Here is a 21650-nt window from a genome sequence, read left to right as displayed (position 1 = left end):
GCCGGGGGCACGGAACCAGTTTGGAGAGGAGTCCTGCTGCTTCGGGTGCAGGAGCTGCTCTCGGCAGAAGCAGTGCTCTTCTCCAGGGCTGGTGGCCTTTTGCTGTGCCTAAAGGAAAGCCTAGCCACGTACACTAAAGGCCTTCAGGCTGATTAACAGGGAACAGACTGGGAGACGCCCCTTGTACCAGAGGTGGGTAGGGTCTCCCTTCCCCTTGGAAAACGGCGCGTGCCAGCACTCGCAGCCTCAAGGCTCGCAACCAGACAGGCAGAGCTTTGCCAGCTCTGGGCAACCCAGTGTTTCAGCAAAGATGCTGCTGTGACAGGTCTGGCTGCGGGCAAAGGACATGAAGCTCTGGCTCATTTGGTGCTACTGTAACAGACAATTTTTATTTATTTTTTTTTAAGGCTCTTATAATTCTGCTTCTAGTCTGTCTCTTTAATATTGCAGGAGCTAATTGCCTGGACAGCAGAGGATGAAGCAGACCTACCATTCAGTCAGCCCTGGCTTATATCCTTTCATAGAAAAGCACCAGAGGCAGACTAACCAGCTCCCCTGAAGGTGGGATTCACTCCATCACAGAGGTAATATTACACGCTTTAGTGCTAACCCAAGGCAGAGAGCACTTAAAGCCCAAGGAGCTGTAAGGTCATATTAGATTTAAAAATAAAAGTTGACTTTTTTTTTTTTTAAGGCCTGCCTTCCTCTTTTTGAATGATCAAACACAAACACTCCCAAGACTTCCAAAAAAAAAAGCGTTTAAATGAAGAAATTAAAGAGAAAAAGCAGACTTTGCTACAGTAACTAGAAAGTCCTTTATGGCTGAAAATCTGCAAGCAGTGAGAACACCAAAAATGTTCTACCTTAAATCAGAAAGCAATCAAAATGAACTGATGAGCATCCTGCCTGTCACAAGTAATGTAAGTGCAGGGCACAGCCCTGTGTGCCCCTGGACAGAAGCTGAGAGAGATTGGAGGTTTTTTTGAATTGTGCAATGTAGGAAAAAAGAATTTTCTTCAGTACGTCAAAATAGGCAGCAAAATATTGGAAGAAATAAAAACAGTCTTTATCACATGTGAAATACATATTCTGAGGTGCACACTTTCAGTGTACAGTCACAGACTTGCTGTTTTATAAAAATAACATCATTCAAAATGCTTCATAATTTCTCCCCACCCTTCATATAGCCCATTAGTGTTTCTGCTTAAATTCCTGAATTCACCATCCAGAAGGAACTAAATGAGCTTTTAGTTTTAACACATTGACCAAGTACTTGGTCTGGCACATTCTTCTGCAGATAAGACGTCCAGTGTAGAAAACCATCGACGTGTAAGCTGCCATGATACTTGTCGCTCTGCATCACCCTTAATTCACAGCGTACGTGCGTTCCCATTCGATTCCCACGTGAGAATAGCAGTACAGGAACCCGAGAACAGTCAGTGTTGCCCATGGCCAACCTATAAATAGAAAGACAGACAAGCCTAGTCAGAATAATTAATGACTGCTTCACACAGAAATACTCCTGGGATGACCAGCTTACTATGCTTTTAATTAATTTTATTAGCAATTCGGTATTGTAACTAGAGCCAACCCACAAAATTCAAAAGGGGAAACCTGGATTGACTAAAGCTTCAGGGATGCCTGACCCTCTATAGATGCAGTCTTTTCCATTTTCAGCAAACTGGTTCAGGGTTACTCCTGCTCCACATCCCCAAAGGACACTTGCTGAATTATAGAGGTCTGTTTCAATCCTCTCCTTTGTGGCAGGTTTGTCTGTCAAGCAAAATCCCTGAACGCATCCCGATGCTTTACGCTGGCTACAGTGCTTCCTATGCACACAGGCATGCATAACCATAATGCAGGTTATTAAAAATCAGCACAAATCCAGCTACCTGTTCTGCAAAAAGAGTCTGAAGAAATCTCTGATTGAGGCTGGTTTGGATACCCTGCAGCTGGGTGTAAAATCGATGCATGCACTCTGCAGCCCAGTGACAGCTAATGGGGTCAGAATAGCACTGTGCCAGTGCAGAAGAGACAGCCCCATTTGCCTGCTCTGTACTTGTTAGGTTTTTATTTTTTATTTTTTTTTTTAATAAAAAAGAAATACTCCTCTAGTATTTAAACTTTTGCTGGGGAAACGTCACATGTTGTCATTATTTTTAATTCTGTTTAGCGGAAGTCACCTTTTTTCACTGGAGCTTTTAGCAGCTAAGCAAGTGAGCAGCAGGAGGTCACAAGCCAAAAGGACAACCCTTTCCCAGGGCAGTTGCAGATCACTTGAAAAATCTGTATCAGTGGATTTCAGAATCAGATAAATGAAGCTGCCTTTGTTGATACTTTTCCTCCTCTGCTCATTTTCTCCATCCTCACCTTAGAATTTATAGGCTGAAAGCCCCAGCATTAGGCCCTAATGTTTTGTTGAGGGGAAGGGAAAGGGAGGAGGGTATTTGAGTTTTTTTTTGTCTTTTTGTCATTGTCAACACAGGAACTCTGGTTGTGTGTTTGACTGGTTTTCTATATGCCACCCTTGAACCAACAACTGCTGCTTTCAAAAAAAGGGCTTCTGCGCTCCCATTTGGAGAAAATTCTGATCAGAGGAGCCTGCTGGCAGAAATGAGATTCCTCAGTGGCCTGCAGAAGGGATGGAGAGAAGACATATCCTCTCCACAACAGAATACTCTTTCTGAAGGCATGCTCACGAGGTATTTTGCAGGCTGGCTTTGTCCAGGCTTCAAGCCCATTCTAGACTGGGTGCTGCTGAACTGTGCTCCCGTCTTGCTGAGCCTTAACTTAACAGCCTGCCCTCAGCAGGGCTGGCTGCCTCGGGCTCTGCCCTGCACTTCTGGGGCTGCGCGTGCTGGGACCCTTCCTGGGCACACAGAGAGCCCAGGCAGTGCAATGTTTGACCCTGGAATAGAGCTAGAAAAAGTTTTTTTTTTCCCCCCTGTGAAGAGCTGTGTGTTTCATGGATCTCTTATTTGTTCTGTCCTTGTTTCATGGTGAAATACAGTCATGGGACCGGAATGATTTTCACCGAGACATTTACAAATGTTCATCAATTGTCTTCACAACACCCTAAAGCAAAATTATACCTTCTCATTTAATTATTTGTTTCACAAAACAAAACTGCTGAGGTATCTCCAAAGGGATTTTTAGCAACGAACTAGCTTAGTTTCTTCAGTGATATTAGGCCAGTGTAGAGTGGGTTTTACCTTCAATAGCAAGCTAAAGCCTGGCTGTGCTTTGTCTATGGTAACATTTAGCTTGAAAGCATGTCAACGGATGCAATAAAACCATCCCTTTCCTGGAAGCAATATTCTGGTGTCTGCTCTGTGCAGACAGAGACAACACGTTAAAAGACGACAGGCTCTAGAGCTGCTTTTTTGTTTTGGGTTTTCAAAAAGGGTACTTTTGGAAACCTTGCCAGATAGATATTAAGCATTTTTTATAATACTTTAAAGACCTGGCACACAGAAAATGCGCCGGCAGTGGTCCTTATGACTTGGTTGTTATCGCAAGCCAGTACATGTACATTAAATCCTAGTTATAAGAGACCTTGGCAGGATATGTAGGTACACGCTAGAAATCTTTTCTAGATGCCTTAGACTTAAGATAAAATTCCTTCTCAGTGCCCACGACATGGCTTTATGGGGCTCTCATGGCGCTATAGTCAGGCCTGTGGTAATCCTCTTGGAAGGCAGGGAGTTTCTCCTGTACAGTAACAGGTGTCAGGGATTGCATCCAGCAGATTATCTCCTCCTGCTCTAATTAAGCTGAAAAGTAAGGGGGGAGACAAAGTCACCCGTTATGGGACAGGGAAAAGAACTTTTTTATTTATTCTTGCTACATCTGTTCTAGGAGGAGCCACACAGATCCCAAAGCACTTCTTGCTGCAGGGGCAAGAGGCAGCCCTCTCAGAGCTGGGCTGAAGGAGGAGGTACCTCTGCCTTGCAGGCCCATCCTCGCCCTACAGGAATCACGTGCACTGCTACAAGGTGTGGGGAAATACGTACGGCACCTCCACTGTAACTCAGCAAAACAAAGGCATCATGTTCTGCTTCCACACGATCCTGGATTAACCAATTCACTCAGTGCAGATTTGCACAAGTGCAAAGTGGCACACCTGAAAGTGGCCCGAGGACAGCCCGAAGCAAGCAAGGGCTCTTTAAACTCTTTTCACCTCTCTGTCCCATTTCATGATCGGACACATGATGAACCTGATAAACAGACTGAAGAACTTCGTCTCCAGAAGGTGATGTTGTAGGGCAGGATGCATCGAGCAACACTAACCCAGCAAGGACGTCATTTCAAATTCTGTCTGGCGTTTTTTCTGATGCAAATGACCCACGTGTCATCCTTGTGTGTGACCTCCATAATCAGACAGCAGCATGAGCTGCCCTCTCACAAGATACACTCACAGGAGCCTTTTCCATACTTTAACAGTTTCTCTTCATAAACCCAAGCAACCAGAAGTTACTGATGTATTCAGGTCCATAGTTCCAAGGAAATCACACTTTTTGCCCTGGGCCAGCACTGTAATGTATTTTCTTTTCTCAGGCCTTTTGCTCTCCCTCATTCTGCTCTTACCCTGACATCACAGTTCAAGGGGCTCTTCTTTCTGGTGGCTCCCCAGCTTTACCTTATTACCCTAAATCACTGCATCCTCGTACAGAAAATGTCATCCACCCCATAACGTCCTTCAGACTCCATTCAGAAGTACACATGCCTGCATTCTGCACCAACATTTCTCTGCAAAATCGTATATATAAAATGCACTTCTATAAACAATATTATTAGGGTCATATTAAATACTAACCTTAGGAAATGACTGAGGGAGGCTTACCTATTCAAATACAAGCCACATAGCACCTTAAATCTTACAGTTTGTTGACTGTCAGCAGTAATTTGATTTTAGACTTGAAAACCAAGTTTCGTGAGATGACTCAGATTTTCATAATCTTTTTTTGTGGAAAGATGAAGTAGTATTCACTAACATATGCTATCTGTAAATCTAAGAACAAATTTATATGCTATTACCTAATCTAGCAAATTCTGTAAGATTTACCTACATATTTTTTATTTTTAGACAGCTGGACTTTTAGCAAAGGGATGCTGGGTGAGAATCATCAGTGGAATCACAACCAAATTCTCGACTTACCCAGGTACACTGCTTCACAAAACTCAAACAGGTTTTTTTGTGAAGAGGACTGTGAAGCCTGTGTCAAGGTAACAGCAACGCTTTATCTATCATATCACCTCGTCCCAAAAAAGTCTCCAACCCCAAGTGGGCAGGAGACGCTGCTCTGTCACACACAGCTTATTCAATAGTCTTGCTGGTTTAAAACTGCATTTTGACATGTTATGTACTCACCTTTCAGTGTAATGAATATGAAACTTGTTTTCATTACGTGCTCAAAAAAGAATTAACACAAACTAACTGCAACAGGAACAGCTTTTGGAATAGTTCCTTCCCTTGAACTTCCTATCTCCTCTTCCAAAATGCTTCTAGATACTTTGTGGACATCTAGATAAGATCATGTTTCTGGCCCATTCTAGATTTTAAACTGAAGATAGTAGGGTAAAACTAAGCTTTCAATCGAAAAGTAGTTGCTTGGATCACAGCTCTCAAAAGTCTGGCTATGTCCTCATTACCTCACTTCAAATCATCTGAAAAACCATTTAATTATATATCCATAATGAAATTCTTTCACATTTCCTAATCATCTACCGTGCTGCAAAAGAATCATGCTAGCAATGTGCTGGGGCCTCTTGAGCTATCACAAAATGTCCAAACACTAGGAAATGGCACTTTGTTTCCTCCAGCCTGTGAGAGCTAAGAGAAAGGGGCAGTAGTTGCATCTTACATTTCCCAAAAGTGCCTTACTTGCTGTGGGACCTTAATACTGTTTTCAGATGAGACTTGGCCACACAGTCCTCAAAAGTCATCAAAGCACAAGAGTAGTTATTAAATCAATGTAAAAAAAAAAAAAAAAAAAAAAAGCTTTGAAAAGCTTGACTTCAGGAGCGTACATGTTACTGTGACTTTGATTTGGAAGCACCTAAGTTGCTGGCAAGACTTAGCACTCAGGAAAATTTACCCTTAAGCAACTCTTCGCATGTGACAGGACACTGAAGCAACCACCCTGTACAGAATTACGGAGACACAACTGTGGGGATGAGGAGGAGGACCAGGCACTGATTTGTCAGGTTGAATAAAAAGCCAAATCAAACCAGCATTTGAGGCCAAGACCTCTCTTACCTACAAGTGCTAACATCCTTATGAGATCAGTAAAACTGTCACATTTTCAGGAAAAATAACACATTCAAAAGTAAAGATTAGTTGAAAGAAACCTATTATCTGGTCCAACATCTGAAATAGAGGGCAAACTCCGGATTTTTAACTTTAATTTCAGGTCTGTCCCTCGCTTCCAGGTGGACCGCTGCTGACCCTTATGGCAGGACATGGCCAACAGGATGCATTACAAGCACTGTGCAGCCTGACACCTCGTTACCACCTTTAGGGGGTTGGAAAAGTAAACCCTACGTATCTTCAGCTATCATTCAACACACAGATGTGGGACTGCTAACTTCAAAGCCCACCAGAGGTGATCCCACTGGCTTACACAAAATTGCTCCATGGGTTGTGCATCAAATTTTCCAGCTGCTGCATCTACAGAGACATGATACATGCAGCCCTGTGTAATGCTGGGCACTGGGTAACACTGTGTTATAATGTATGCCTACTTCTCTGTTTCTCCCGGAGTTCAGTCCTACTCTGAAGGTACTAAATCAGACTATGAATGAAATGATAATTTTCAAATTTAAAAAGTTATTTCTGAAGGATACTCTGAAGCTTTACAATATGCTGTTCAAAATACAGCATTCAGATGATAAATAGCAAAGCCACCCTTTACAGAGAGTGTTTCTACAAACCGCTTTACAGTGCCTTTAGATGCTAATTCCTTCCAATCTGCCTCCCCTTACTCACAACTCATCCAGACAGGAACCTGGGCATTTTCAATTACCGTGCACAGAAAAGGACCCAAGCACAACTTTTGTTTGCTTGCTTAAATTATTTTAATATTCATTAAATAAAGCCAAACACTTAAGAAATACTTGCTGAACTGGAACCCATAATAGTAAACAACTGCACTCCCAGGTGTAAAGAAAAACCAGAGGCAATTATGGAAGCATTAGAACTATTTGGAATTCAGTAAAGTTAGCTTTCATGCTTTTATATATATAAATATATATATACTAGAGAAGAGGAGGCTCAGGTGAAGAGGAGGTCCATAAGTACCTGAAGGGCAGGTGCAAAGAGGACAGAGCCAGGCTCTTCTCAGTGGTGCCCAGCGCCAGGACCAGAGGCCACGGGCACAAAGCGGAGCACAGGAGGTGCCCTCAGCACCAGGCAGCCCTTCTGTGCTGTGCGGTGATGGGAGCACTGGCACAGGCTGCCCAGAGGCTGTGGAGCCTCCTCCTTGGAGATGTTCAACATCCAACTGGACACGGCCCTGGGCAGCCTGCTCTGGGTGTCCCTGCCAGCCTCACCAGTTCCGTGATGCTGTGATATATCCCACTTCTTCAGTTCCTAATCACATTCCGTCATTGCTTCATGAGATTGCTGGTTTATTAGTGGCTGGCAGCATTGTTTAAGCAGTGCTGTGTTACAGCCTATCCTAAGAACAAAATTTAGAGGTGGAAAGATGCAAGTAGACCTGGTAAGATGCCAGGAAAAGCTCCTGTATTTGTTGAATTATGACCACTCTGCAATAAAGTAAACTGCAGTATCACGTAGCAGGGCCAAAAGCAGAGAATTATTATCACGTAAGATATTAACTGAAGCAATGCAACTCCCCTGCTGCATGGCTGCAGCATATCCACATTAAGTTTTACTACACTGTTGGTACAGCAGCATAATTAGACTCATGGAAAATTTATTAATGTATCTTAATCACCCGGCTGTACCCTATCCCAATCACTGAGGCATCTTTTAAACCTGCCCAATCTCTGCTGACCTCTGTATGCGCTGCTTGATCTAAGCCTGATCTAAGCAATGATCTAAGCCTGATTTAGAGAGTCCCCCCCACCCAGTTTGTCCTCCCATTGATTAGGAATGCAGTTTCTCAACAGCCTGTGTATTCTTGAGCAGTGCTATTAAAAGACTTTTTCTGTGTGCATCGTGCTGTGGAAACGGCTTTGGTCAGGGAAGCGGTCTTTGCATTATTTGAATTCTTCCTAATCTCCTGGAGTTGGGGATCAATTTTTTTTATTATTATTATTTTCATAATCCACTTTTGAGGACAGGCCCTTAAAAATACAAGGTTGTGCATAACTATTGGCTGTAGCTGTTCCTCTTCAAATCCAGAAGAAATTTTAATCCTTGAAATCTTAGCCTAAGGACTAATTATGGTTCCTGGGTTTAAAATGTAAATTGAACAGTCTAGTAGTTTTTATTGCTCACATATTTAAATGCGACTGTGGTACTTTTCTAAATTAATGGCCAACTTAAGCGTTACTGTCTGGAAACAGCCTGTATCCTTGTGTAGGAGTTCTTACTAATAAGCATTTTATTTTTGTATGCTTACAGTTCAGCTACCTATACACACATTTCAGTTGATAATAAACAGGCCTGGAAAAAAGACCTGATGCACAGAATTTCACTTGCATTTCACTGGCTTTATGGCTGTTGTATGGGAGCACTCAAACCAGGGATATCAAATCACCCCCCGGCACGCATTCAGGGATAACTGCAAGGATGGTGAGGTAGGGTGCAGTACACAGGGGGCTGTGAATTAAGTTGAAAAAAATGCATATGGCAAACAAAGTCCTAGCATAAACCATGGCACTGTTATTTTGCTGCTGCTTTCAGCCTTCACGTTGCATGCTTTGCTCCTCCTTGGGCTGTGTGAAGAGGAAGTCTCACCCGTGCCATGATGGAGGAGCAACAACAATTCTGCCAGCACGGGCACAGCCCCAGCCATCCCCCACCTTGTAAAGCAGCGCCCAGATTCGCGGGGTCTCTATATTCAAGGTGCCACCTTGCCCCACTACTAGAGCTCAGCAAAGAACTCTCACATCTTTCCCCTCCATCCACAGCAGACCTTGGGAGCAGAGCCAAGCAGCACCAGCATGGGAGACTCCAGGCCAACTTTGCTAATTGTTACAGATTTTCAGGTGTTGATGCTTCAGCTTCAATAAGGTCCAGATATTCGGACAAATCATCACTGTACCGCAGGGGGCACTGCAAAGGAAAGCCAGGGAAGCACTGTAAGGATGACTCAGAAGCTGTCCCATACAGAATCCGTAAACAAGGCTGAAAAGCACAAAATGCTCAGCTGCCAGGTCTAGATCTGAACCTCACCCAGGTACGTTGGCAGTAACCACAAAAGCTTCGTCTTCAGCAGACATGAAGTAATTTCCAGCTAAGGACATTAACCAATGTATTACATAGTAGTCTACCTATGTGAATTTTAAATTATACCATCCTGGAGAATGCTTACATCTGTGGCTTTCCGAGGAGTACTTATCGCCGCTGAGAAAAACTGCAAATGGAGAGATAACAGTCAAAGACCATCATCTGCAGTGCAGGATGACTGCAACTCAGGATCAGCACTGCTGAGAGCAGAAAGCTGTAGTCTCTGAGCATGGGCATAACGCAAACAGGTTCCATTTAGCAGAAACAGGAAAAACAGATACAGATCACAAAAGCTGTAACTTTTCTTTGTTCTTATTGAGAGTGGATCCACACTTCGCCAATAGCTAAAATAATTTCGCTTTTATGCTTGATGGCACTAAAGAAAGCTGCCTGCTGACAAGGACTGCCTTAAACAAGAAAGCAATTCAACCTACGTCAGGGATGTAGAAAGCATGTTAAACACACTTATTCCTATCAACTAGGTAAGATGCAAATAAACAATTCCATAGGTAGCTCAAAATACCGGGCTATCATTTTATAAAGCACCCCTTGACATGATTCAGTGATGATGCCAAAACCATTTGCGTTGCACTAAGCATGCATCTGAAAGAGAAAAACTGCTGTCTTATTTACAAATGCTGGTAAATGCCCCATGGACGTGGGTACCCATACAGGATATGATTGCCTTTGGAGCCAAACCCCACTTACTGATACCTAACCACGATTCTAGCTGCTCTCCAGATGCTGTGCAATGTAGATTAGAAGCGTTATTTCCCTTGTACATAACACATGAAGTGAGTAGGGGAATGCTGGTAACTTCACTCTACATTGCTTGATTTTTTGTGGTATCGCCTGACCATAATTCTGACAAGTAATTTACTTGAAATACTGTATAAAGAACAAAAGAAACACAGCAGTTACGTTTTCTGCCTCATGTTTTAAAATAAACTTCACACACTAGTAGTTTTTCCAGTAGAGCTAGTCAGTGGAAAAAAGTCTGAGATTTTAGGCTGCACTCCTGGTCTCACACGTTGACTCTGGACTAATTCAACTAAAATCAAAAGAACCACATTAGTGCAACTGCTGGACCTGAATTTAGACAATTTTCTTTTTAGAAAAAAAGACAGCTTAAAACTGCCTGGCAGAGTCTTTCTGCCAGAATTGATAATAGGAAAAGAAAAGAAATCCAAACAGCTTTAGTTTCCAGATTAAGAAGGGGTGAATCTATAAGCTAGAAGCAACTTTCCTGCTCCTCCCAGGTTTTTAGTTGGGAACCGCACCAAAATAATGTGAAATCAAAGCACACAAAATAAGAAATAGTGCCTTTTTTTTTTTTTTAAACAACAAAGACAAAAGCTTCAAAAAGCAGCACTGTAAATAAAGATGTATCTTCACCCAGAAGCAAGGCAAAAGAGCTACCTCTTCAAAGTGTCATGCAACGAAAACACTTTAAAGTAATCTACCTGTCTTGCCACGCATAATGAGGGCAACGCTATGCTTATCCTTAAACGTCTGCTCAGGCATTCCCAGAATAACCTCCTTAAACAGAGTGTGAACAACTATGGAATGCTAACACTTGCAAAGATTTTATGGTATTTTCTGCTTGTAATTATTCGTTGACAGCATTACGGACACCATTCAAAACATCAGAGCCACGAGAGTCCTTTTGTTACGGCTGCATGACGAAATGTGAGAATACAGAGCTAACTCCCCAGACCAGACACGTCCCAAGGGCAGAGCTGGACTGCTGCTGCCTGGCACAACCCTGAGTCGAGTACCTAGTTATCTGTTGTTACTGAGTAGAGATACCCATGACACACAAAGAAAGACAGGCTGAGCACAAGGACGAGTTAACTTCCCCTTTACTACAGCTTGAATTTCATGAAGATTTCTTTATCAGTCTAATTGGGGGTCTCCCTTCTTGGATTTTGGTTTGTGTGTCAGCCTTTTTGCATAGTGCTGGGGAGCTCTGGAGAAATCAAGGCTGTATCAAGGCTTTGAAAGGGAGAGAATTTAAACCACCCATCATCAGCAAGCAAACATTTGGGTAAAATGGTGAAGTACTATAATTTAATTCCCCAACCCAATTTCTGAACAAGGTATCCTGGAATGGTCATGAAAGTAAGATGCTTAAATGATGAAAAAAATAATAAATTTTTAATTGTGAAGTATATTTACGGATCAGTTATTCTCTGTCCTCCTCCTCCTACTTGCAGCAACCTTTAGTCTACAATTTTCTCTTCTCATCCACAAAACCAGTTATGTTCCTAGACCATTTCAGCAATTCTGTGGCGTTGCCTTGTCTCTTGTAGTGTTAAGCAGAAGAAAGCAAGCAGTGCAACAAATTTAACAACTACTTACAACCAGCTACACGAGCAATACAGAAACTGCAATGTCTTATCACAGAGGCCTTGTACAAGAAATTCTCTGTGTAACAAAAATTATGTTACCTGTTACAGCTCCATGCAGTAAAAGAAGGGCTGACAACACATCAGTAATTTACAGGAACATGGCATTTGGGATAATTGCTGTATCGGTATAACACTAGTACTACAAGTGAGGACACTGAATCGAGTCCTCACTTAAGAGAAATCCAAACATCTCAAGGGATGGAAGTACATAGATAAGGGAACGAAGCAATCTTGCAATCGCTTATCAAGCCATAACAATCAATTCAGGACTAAGGTGTTTTTAATGCTGCTGCTCTCAGGCTGTATGCAGTTACTTCACTTCCACTTGTGTCTTGTTTCCACAGCATTTCCAAACCACGAAGAAAAGGACCAATGGTGCAGTTAACACACACAGCTGTGGAAGGACAGTGGCACCTGAAGCTGGCAATCAGCCAGTAGAAAACATTGACAGTGAACAACCTCCACCCCACTGGTGACGTATCGCATGAAATGTAATTATTGCATAAAAGTTATCTGTAGAAAAAGGGCCGTACTTGGTTGACCCCTTTTTGATAGAACAGCTGTTGCACTTCTCATGTGCGGAGGCTGACCTGACCCTGCTGTAGCTCATATAATCATAGCAACTAAATACTAAAATTATCATAGAAAGGCTTGAGTTGGAAGGGACCTTAAAGACCATTCAGTTCCAACCCCCTGCCACGGGCAGGGACACCTCCCACCAGACCAGGCTGCCCAAAGCCCCATCCAGCCTGGCCTTGAGCACCTCCAGGGATGGGGCATCCACAGCTTCTCTGGGCAGCCTGTGCCAGTGCCTCACTGCCCTCTGAGTGAAGAATAGTTCAATTACAGATACTTTGCAGGTAAGATTGAGTTCTTTTTGGTTTTTTTTGGAACAAAAGAATGCGTTAATCCACCATCAAGACCATTTGTAAGAGAGAAAAAAAAACAACTTAAAATTACTTGAAAGATAACAATATTTAGTTGACTTTAAGGTCAAAATCAGACAATTTACTTGTACATTCTAAGAAAACACGTTCTGGATTTTATGAGTACATCTTGGGAGTTCTCAAGGCCTCATTCGCTGCTTTCTGTGTGAATTAGCAGTGTGCCTCTGTGACACAGAGCTCAGAGTATCTGAAATTACAGATTTACCTCTGTGAGCTGCACAAGCTTGAAGCATATCTGAAGCAAAATCTAGCAATCCCTTTATCACCTGTGTCAGAACACAGGAATTAGGAACACCCAGGAAGCTACCTCAACATGCAGCTTCTGTCAGCACTGCCAGCTGCAGGGAGCTTGTGTCCTGAGCCCCACTCTGCCTTCCTGGGATCTGGTCTCAGACCAGCAGGAGACCACCTGAGGGAAGGAATTTTGGTCAGCATGGATCTGAGAAAGTTATGTACCAACTTGGTAACTGCGATCAAAAAGAGTCTATCAGCCCTAGCCCCTCCATCTGTGCACTGAGGATAACAACACTTCTTTGCCTTTTTACCCTGCAGAGGAGGGCACATGAAAACTTCAGATGTTGTTATTGTTGTTGCTCTCCTTGCTCTCCTGTTTTAAGAAAGCTTCCTAAACAGCTGCTGAATGGGACCATTCACAATGTTGCTTGAACATTAGATGGCTATGCTGGTGGAGCAAAGCATATACAAGAAAAATTTGATTTCTAAAAGAACCCCCATATGTACTTTTTTCCCAGTGATGTCTTTAGCAGGATGTTGCATTTTCCAGAAGGAAAAAAAAAAAAGCCACAGCCATGAGCTCCTATACATTGAAATACAACCAAGTAAAGCAGTATTACTGTGTCTTGCCAAAAGGTTGGTGCCAATATTTAAACTATCTTATTTAACAAATCAGATGTGATCTTTCCATGTGCTTTCCTGGCCCACTAGAGTCAGCCAGGATCATTACCTGATACAGGCTGTTATACCTTCTGCTCCTCTCCCACCCTTGCACCTCTACTTAATGTAATAAAAGCAGTGCTGCAAGTGTTTAACAAGACTGCTGATAGCTCTAATATACACATCATGCTCAAAACCAACACACGCCTCCCCGAAGGAAACAAGTGACCCATTTATACACATCAGCTCCACAGTGTTCAACTAGCTTCTTGTCTCCTTGTCCAGGAATGCAATGAAGTGACATTTCTGTGACTCATTTGTCTCTGCCACTTCACAGCCTGGATCATGTTTGCTACTGATGCAAAACAGGAGCAGAGAAGTTGAAATCAGCTGTACAACCCCGAGGGGTGGATCTGCTCGGCTGCCTCACCAGAAGATATATGGGACTTACACGGATGCCAGGGCCGAGAGGGCACCAGCAGGCTCTCATTGCCCTGACCAAGCTCACCAGGGGCCTCCAGAGTGCCATCATCCTCACAACCGTATTTAACTGTATTATCCCATATTGCATACACCACACGCTGTGCCTGACCCTGTCTTGATGTCCACCTCAGCCCTGCCTTGCCACCCCCAGCCTGGCCCGGCCCCGCTCCCCTTGCCGAGGCTGCTGTGGCCATGCCGTACCATGCCAGGGGACAGGGCCTTGCTGCCCAGCCCCGGCACAGCAGCCCAATGGCAGGCATTCGCCTTCAGTCCCTCGTGGCAGTGGGATTTCTCCCAGTCCCGATTTCACACCTCATGGGAGGGAAGTATAATGAGAACTGGCTATGAAGCAGTCATTTCCATTTGTAAAGAGGAGAGCACAAAGGAAGAAATGAGAACAAATTTCCATATGTACAGCCCCTTCTAAACAACATTTCTGTAAGCCTCTCCGCACTGTGCATGCTTTCTTTCCTCGCTGGATCAGCCACGCAGCCAGAATAATGAATGAATTTAGACAACATCATATCAGCTCAGAGGATGCAGTATAACAGAGCTGGATCTGATTTGTTTTATTTCAAAGATCACGGTTCACACGTGACGGTGTGACCACACAGATTAGCCATATTAAATATAATTTGGGGCTAAATAATGAATGCCGCATCTCAGGCGGGCCCAGACTCCCTTCAGACATCGTTGCTTACAATCACTACATGCCAAAACAACACCTTATCACATCCCTGATCTGAAACTAAAGCACGAGGTGGGGAATGCCTGACGGGAGAGGTGCATGCAGTGGCCACAGAGGGCTGTCAGGGCATGCACGAAGCCCGTGTGGAGGTGGGACAGTCACTGCGTTCACGTGATGGCACACGGCTCCCTGGTGTGAGACGGAGCCTGCCCTGGGAAGAAGACCTGGGGAACAACTGCACAGCTCAAAGGTCCCACTGGTCTGTTCACCTCATTCCCAACATCTCCGTTAGGATCAATAGATGGCCCAGAGAGGTCTCCTAATGCAGATCATATTTTTAGTGTGGCATAAGAAATAGAAGAATGATGTATTGTAAAACCTGAGGTAAAGAAAATACCTTACTAGATCTGACCCGCTTAGACAGGTGTGGTGAGATGGCAGAAGGAAACCTAGCCATGGAAAGCATGCTACCAAAAGAGGTACCTGTGATTTTGTAATGGCTGCAGTAAAAATGTGCAGGGGCTTAATTTGACTGGGAGTTGCTTCGTTTTAGTTAGAATTGCTAAAGCTAGAGGTTGGCAGTCTTTGGTATGTTGGTGAAAGCCTGTTGCCAAATGAAGATGTCAAGGTGTCCATCATTTTGACTGATGAGCTAGAGAAGAACCAAAATATTGCCATTTGCTGTGGGGGGGACATGGCTCACCGCTCTGCAATAGGCTATTTTTCTTCTGAAGGCAGTATTACTCCTGCTCTTGTCAAGGAGATTAATGCTCATTTCTTTGGCAAAAATTAGGATACCTAATAGAAAGGAAAGATAGTTTCTCTTCTTCCTTTACCTCTTTATTTTCAGTTGGATTTTGTATTGGTACTAAATGAATTATTAGTAAAATTCCTCATACCAAACTACATATTCTGGATGAAGGAAACACTTCTAAAAATGTATACATGCTCACTTAAAACACTTAAGTGGATGTTTAAAGAGAAAAGTATCCTTTTAATTTATTGGTTCTTTAATGTCTAATGCACAATCTGTTTCTCCAGCCTTACTCTTCCCAAAAATCTTTTGAATGGATACTGGCACACCCAATACAAATTTTGAAAGTTCTGCTTTTTGGATCAAATTTACTGATGTGAGTGTCAGCATCCTTCATGTCTACTCACACTGTGTTTATCATATGGAGTAAGGCTGCTCAGGTAATCCTCTATTTCCTCTGTAGAAAATCATTTTGCATTGGGACTTGGCTCAGGGTTCACTTTAATGCAGTACCCAAAGATAGCTATGGATAAAAGACCTTCCTCTGTCCTTTAGTGCTTCATTGAGTACCAGACTCAAGTGAAGAACTCAGCTGCAGTCAAAGTTTGTTGTAACAAAGAAGCCTGATTAAATAAGAGAAATTTATCGTTTGGCAGAGTCCTTCAGCCATTCTTAAAAGGAAAAGTCAAACACAATACTTAATACTTTGATCAGAAACTCTGCTTATGTCTTGGACCTGCATCCCTGATGACCTTTAAATTGCATTTGAATACATTTTGATTACCAAGGCAGGAAAATTACCCTGGCAGATGGACCAAGGTCATTACCAATCTACTATCATATCTATCTTCCCTTTTGCTGAAGTCCCTATATCTTCTATGGCTTTAGAATGATAAATTATTTTTCATTCTTCAGAGAGTAATGGAGCTTAATTTGTTTTAAATCCTAACCCAAACTCTGCAACAGATGTTGTAACTGTTGGGTAGGATACCTGAGAGGCCGTGGCACATCTCCATTTTGATCTGAAGCATCAAAGTACAATAAATAAAGAGGACGGAAGTAGAAGGGTGACTCATACGCATTGTCATTATTCTAGACAAAGACTGAAAAAATTAAGACAAAAGGGTTAAAGTGATCAAGCGTATCTCTGGAAGGGAGGAAGAAACGTTAAAGGTAGACTCAGAAGTGAACTAGCAAATTGGCAACAGAGAAAATATGGTCTAGGAAGCAAGAGTCTAACTCACAAATTTGAACAAATTCTCTTTTCACTACCAAGAAAGCTATCAGCGGCTTGCTCAACTCATCAGTTCTGATCTAACAGTCCAGTTAGGAAATGGGCTCTATACACTACATTTGACAACAAATGGTCTTAATCAAGTACGTTATGAGACAGTAAAACATTCAAGTTCTCTTGTTAAACAATAATCATTTTTTAGAAAAGGAGAACAGTAAGAAGATTTAATAACAATACTTTTTTCTTCCCCCACCCCCCAAAATCTTAGATGGTTATTCTTAGTCTTAAGAGGGAGAACAAACAAAGCCCCCACCACTCACATATCAACATTAAACTTCCCCTGCTGCTCATGAGCCTGCCTCTGTAGGGATCCTCCTTAGGTAGCTCAGCTTGCCTTGTGGCTTTGATGTGCACATGCATCATCTGTATGTGCAGAAAGGATACCAAAGGTCGTTTGGCAAAAGACCCCCCTCCAAAATGATCAACTCATACAGGTGGTAACTACTAACAAGGATGGACTTTACCTGGTAAAAACAAGGTCCAGTCTTTCTAGCCTTCATTCAGAGCTAATTATACTAGTTCTTTTTTTCAGACTGCTGTGGAGCTGTAGGCATGCTACAAGTTGACCAGCAGCTTAGCTGTAGCTGCATTTAAGTCTGACTAATGCAGAAAAAGTTTATTACCTTCCCTCTTGGAGATATAACTGGATTTAATCTTACATCTCAATCAAGCTTAACAGAACATTAAATACAAATGCTGTCAGTAGCCAACTTCTTTAATGAAGACAGCAGTACATAAAGCTGAATTGAATTATTAATGAAATTACTCTTGCAGAACTCGTGTGATACAAGAAACTCACTGCAAAAACGTTAAGTAAATTGTAACTTTTTTAACGGAATAATCACTATCTTTGATTAATGGAGATCTAATCAGACTACACATTAATTTTGAATCATCTAAAAATTTTCATGGAAGCAATTTGTGTCATCATTCAAAACCAGTGCAAATTTGGCAAAGTACCACGCATAATACAAGGTCTTTAAGTAATTAACTTTAGTGACTAAAATGCTCATAAAGTGTGTGTCCTTGGCTATGTATGGCACTGCCATGGTTTCAGTTTCAAGAGAACTGATGGGTCAGCACTACTATTGTAACTGAAATACAGGAAGGTTACTGTAGGCTGACCTTTACAGTTGTTTTATATGCTATGTGCCTGCACTGAAAAGAAATTATAGGTACTTCACCTAACACTGTAGATAGTGTGAAGATACAGAACACAAAGTGTAAGCAGGACAAAAAAAATCTTTTCACAATCACAGTCAAGACTCAGCATTTTAATATGTGGCGTGTATGTACAATTAGTTTTCTTCTCTCATTTTTTTAAATTTGTTAGAGGCCAGTAACAATGTCGGAGCCATGCCCACAGTAGTGCCTGCCCACCATATTGTAGCAGCAGCCTCTATTGCACTTGCTGGGGCAGTAATTATATTGGACCAGATTTCTAAAGAGAAAAATGTATGGCCCTGGGGAGTCTCTGCTGGCATTTGCCCTGGAGCTGGTCCCTGGTGCTGGGCTCAGCCAACCACCACAGATTTTCTGTATATTTGTGGCTTGTGCACTTCCCTCCTTGCTTCACACACCAGATTTTGTTTCTATCCAGTAACTGTTAGAAGTAAAAAAGACTTTTCAGGACAGTCCAGCTGGCAGAAACTAAACCAAATGCATCCTGCAGATGCTTCCAGCTTGTCCTTAATGTTCTCTAGGAGTCATCTGGAGCTCAGGCACGGCTGAGAACATCCCACTACTCCATTTTACCTGGGCAGCAGGCAGCAAAGCTGAGCGCAGATTTTCAGAGGAAGAAAAAAAAGCAAAGAAAGCAAGCCTAGAGCATCATAAAGCACCCTAACCTGTGCATGACAGATACATACATTAAGACAGACAATGCTGGAGGAAAAAAATGGGGATAGGGCAGAAAGAGCGATCTCCTCTTACGTGATACATTTTGCCATTTCCTCTAGACTGTGGAAGCAGGTAAAAGCTAGCTGTCCCTCTTAGTTTCTCCTGTTATCATCTCACAGCCTTTCATCAGCAATAATGTTACTTAAAAAGATAAAGCTCGTGTCTTTGACTGTGATGCAGGAGCCAGCTTTACTGAGAGACAGCTCAGAAATGCTTACTGCAACATAAAGAAGGCACCGCTCTGTTAGTGAGCCATCATGACTTTTTAAACAAGGACTTGACCCTTCTAAACTCGGCATAGGTCAAACAAATTAAGATGTGCCTAATTCATGGAAACTCCTTTTATTTACAAGGCAGTTACTGCTGTCACTGAAGACTTTGCTGTCAGCTCAAGCAGCACAGAAACCAACTCACTGAAAAGATCTTCTGACACTACTGGTTCTTCCTTCTGTGTGACTGACCTCTGTTCATGAATCCCCAGAGAACTCGGCGTCTAAGCAGGACTGTGAAGAAGCACATCTTAAGGAGGAATGAATGCTGAAAAACAGACTGACAGCAGTCACGAAAGCCAAGATCTGTTCCCCGCTCTGCTACTGACTTGCCACTTCTCTTTGTGCCTTTGTTTCTCTTTGTTATTTGTTAAGTGACTGGAATCACAAAATTCTTCAAATCTTTGGGTCAATATCGGACTACAAAAGGATACATCAGTCTATTGCCATATTTTACACAGGCTGCTCAGAAGCCTTGCAACCTACTGCAACCTTAAAGTTGGCCAAAGGATGAAATGACATCAGAAGAAACCATTCGCTCTGTCTCGCCTCAGGAGTGGCAATTAGAAACAAGGCAGGTTTATAAGGAAGGGTGTTCTGGGGCATTTTTGAGCAACTCTGCCAGCGTGATGCAAGTTTTACTGCAATAAAGACAGCTGCTATTTTAGTGTTTTTCAAATAAATGGCATCATGATGTAAAATCTGCATCTTATCAAACAGGTTAGCTCATACAGCAATACACGCAGAGCTCCATGACAGCATCACCATCAATCAGCAGCAGGCTCTGTGGAAAGGATGCCTTGGAAACATCCGAATGATCTTGCTGCTGATAGGAAAGGCCTTTAACCCTGGCTGCTGAGACAGGGTCTGGGACTTTGTTGTTCAGCAACAAAACTGTATCAAAAGCTCTAGCAAAGCTGCATGTCCTGAACAACTAAACTGCACACGTCTGAACTATAACAAGGTTCAATCCTTGCTCTACATAGTTTTGCTGGTAGAAGTTACAAGAGTGTTCCTGCCATTACATGTCATTTCAATCCACGGAAGAGTGTTACTGAACCAGTAAAAAGCATGGATTTATGTGAGATGTCCTGGTGGTACAGCCTGTGGGTATTCCTGCATCTGCAAAGGTGCCCTGAGCCTATGAATTGGGAATACAGACCCAAGCATCAGCCAGACAGAGTTCCCTCCATGTTTTTTCCCCGCTTTGAAACGTGGTCCTCCAAAGAAATCCCAGACTAACTCCAGACATTTGTTAGTCCTTGAGAAATGAGGCATCTTGAATTTATCCTGCATCCCTCAGGGCTAACCTCCCCTCTGTGTGGTGGCCAGAGCTTAATTATGATGTTTCTCTAACTACAGATACCCTCTGTCCCTTATACCAAGAGGGAGCCATTAGCAATTTTCCTCCAGGGAAGCACAGCTCATTATAAGCTATTGTCAGGTATAAAATAGCTTTTGGCTCATTTAGATTTTTTGTTTTGTAGCATGATAAAGAATAAAAGGCAATGTGCATTGAGCTGTCTATGTGATAAAGGCACTAGTGCCACTACACAAGTTGAAGCAGCTCAGTAGCTGAAAACAGGTGCTTCCTGCAGTGAATTGATGTGACAAAACTTGAACTCATTTTTTGGAGTCAGGCAATAGACCTTCAGCCTAGTACAGAGCAGCAAGCGTATCGAATGCAGGCTGTGTAAAATTCAGCATGCAGCTAGCCTCCAACTAGCTTACTGTGAGGTGGCCCTTGGAGAAGATCACAGAATCATAAAGGTTGGAAGAGACCTCCAAGATCATCTGGTCCAACCATCCCCCTACTGCCAATGTCACCCACTAAACCATGTCCCTAAGCACCACGTCCAACCTTTCCTTAAACACCCCCAGGGACGGTGACTCCACCACCTCCCTGGGCAACCCGTCCCAACACCTGACTGCTCTTTCTGAGAGGAAATGTCTCCTCATTTCCAACCTGAACCTCCCCCGGCACAACTTGAGGCCATTCCCTCCGGTCCTGTCACTGGTTATCTGCGAGAAGAGGCCGACCCCCAGCTCCCCACACCTTCCTTTCAGGTAGTTGTAGAGAGCAATGAGGTCTCCCCTGAGCCTCCTCTTCTCCAGACATGCCTTTCTTGAAGAAGATTTCTTAAGAACAACACACCTTGATGGTGTTTTCTAAGGCTGTGAAGGTGCATGTGAAAGAAACAAAGATGGACTGCAGTAAATAAAAGTTTCAACATAGCTGGATTAAGCTCCTACTAATATTTTCATATGACATAATAAAGCTCAGATTTAAGTACTGTGGCCTTCACAGGTAATTGGTTTACCTGAGAAAAGATGATCCAGACATTTAAAACTGGCACTGATAAAATCAGTGGTGATTTTGCCATCAGCCTTAATGGAAATAGGACCAAGTTCCTGGGGCACAATGCTATCAGTTGCGTGGTGACCTCCACTCCCAGCAACTCAGGCAGAATTTAAAAGCACTCAGTAATTTGGGGAAATTGCTTGGAAAGCAGCTGAAATATCAGTGCCTACCACACCTTGGAAATATGCCATTTGCTTGTGACATTAGTTGGAGAACTTCACATCTATGAAT

General features: G+C 42.8%; 1 protein-coding gene across 3 annotated transcripts in view; it reads right to left on the bottom strand.

Moving 5' to 3' along the window:
* Positions 1 to 1044: 1044 nt before the first annotated feature.
* Positions 1045 to 21650, bottom strand: part of HHAT (hedgehog acyltransferase) — a 164306-nt gene continuing 143700 nt past the window's right edge. For all 3 annotated transcript variants that reach the window (XM_035559862.2, XM_035559845.2, XM_050709753.1), the window contains one exon: positions 1045 to 1457. In XM_035559862.2, the coding sequence (XP_035415755.1) occupies positions 1205 to 1457 (253 nt within the window). In that variant the 3' untranslated portion in view covers positions 1045 to 1204. The remainder of the gene's footprint in view (positions 1458 to 21650) is intronic.

The sequence above is a fragment of the Cygnus atratus genome, chromosome 3 (genome assembly GCF_013377495.2).
Source record: "Cygnus atratus isolate AKBS03 ecotype Queensland, Australia chromosome 3, CAtr_DNAZoo_HiC_assembly, whole genome shotgun sequence".
NCBI classification, from domain to species: domain Eukaryota; kingdom Metazoa; phylum Chordata; class Aves; order Anseriformes; family Anatidae; genus Cygnus; species Cygnus atratus.
The sequence above is the reverse complement of the archived record's forward strand: the minus strand, read 5'-3'. Positions and strand labels throughout refer to the sequence as shown.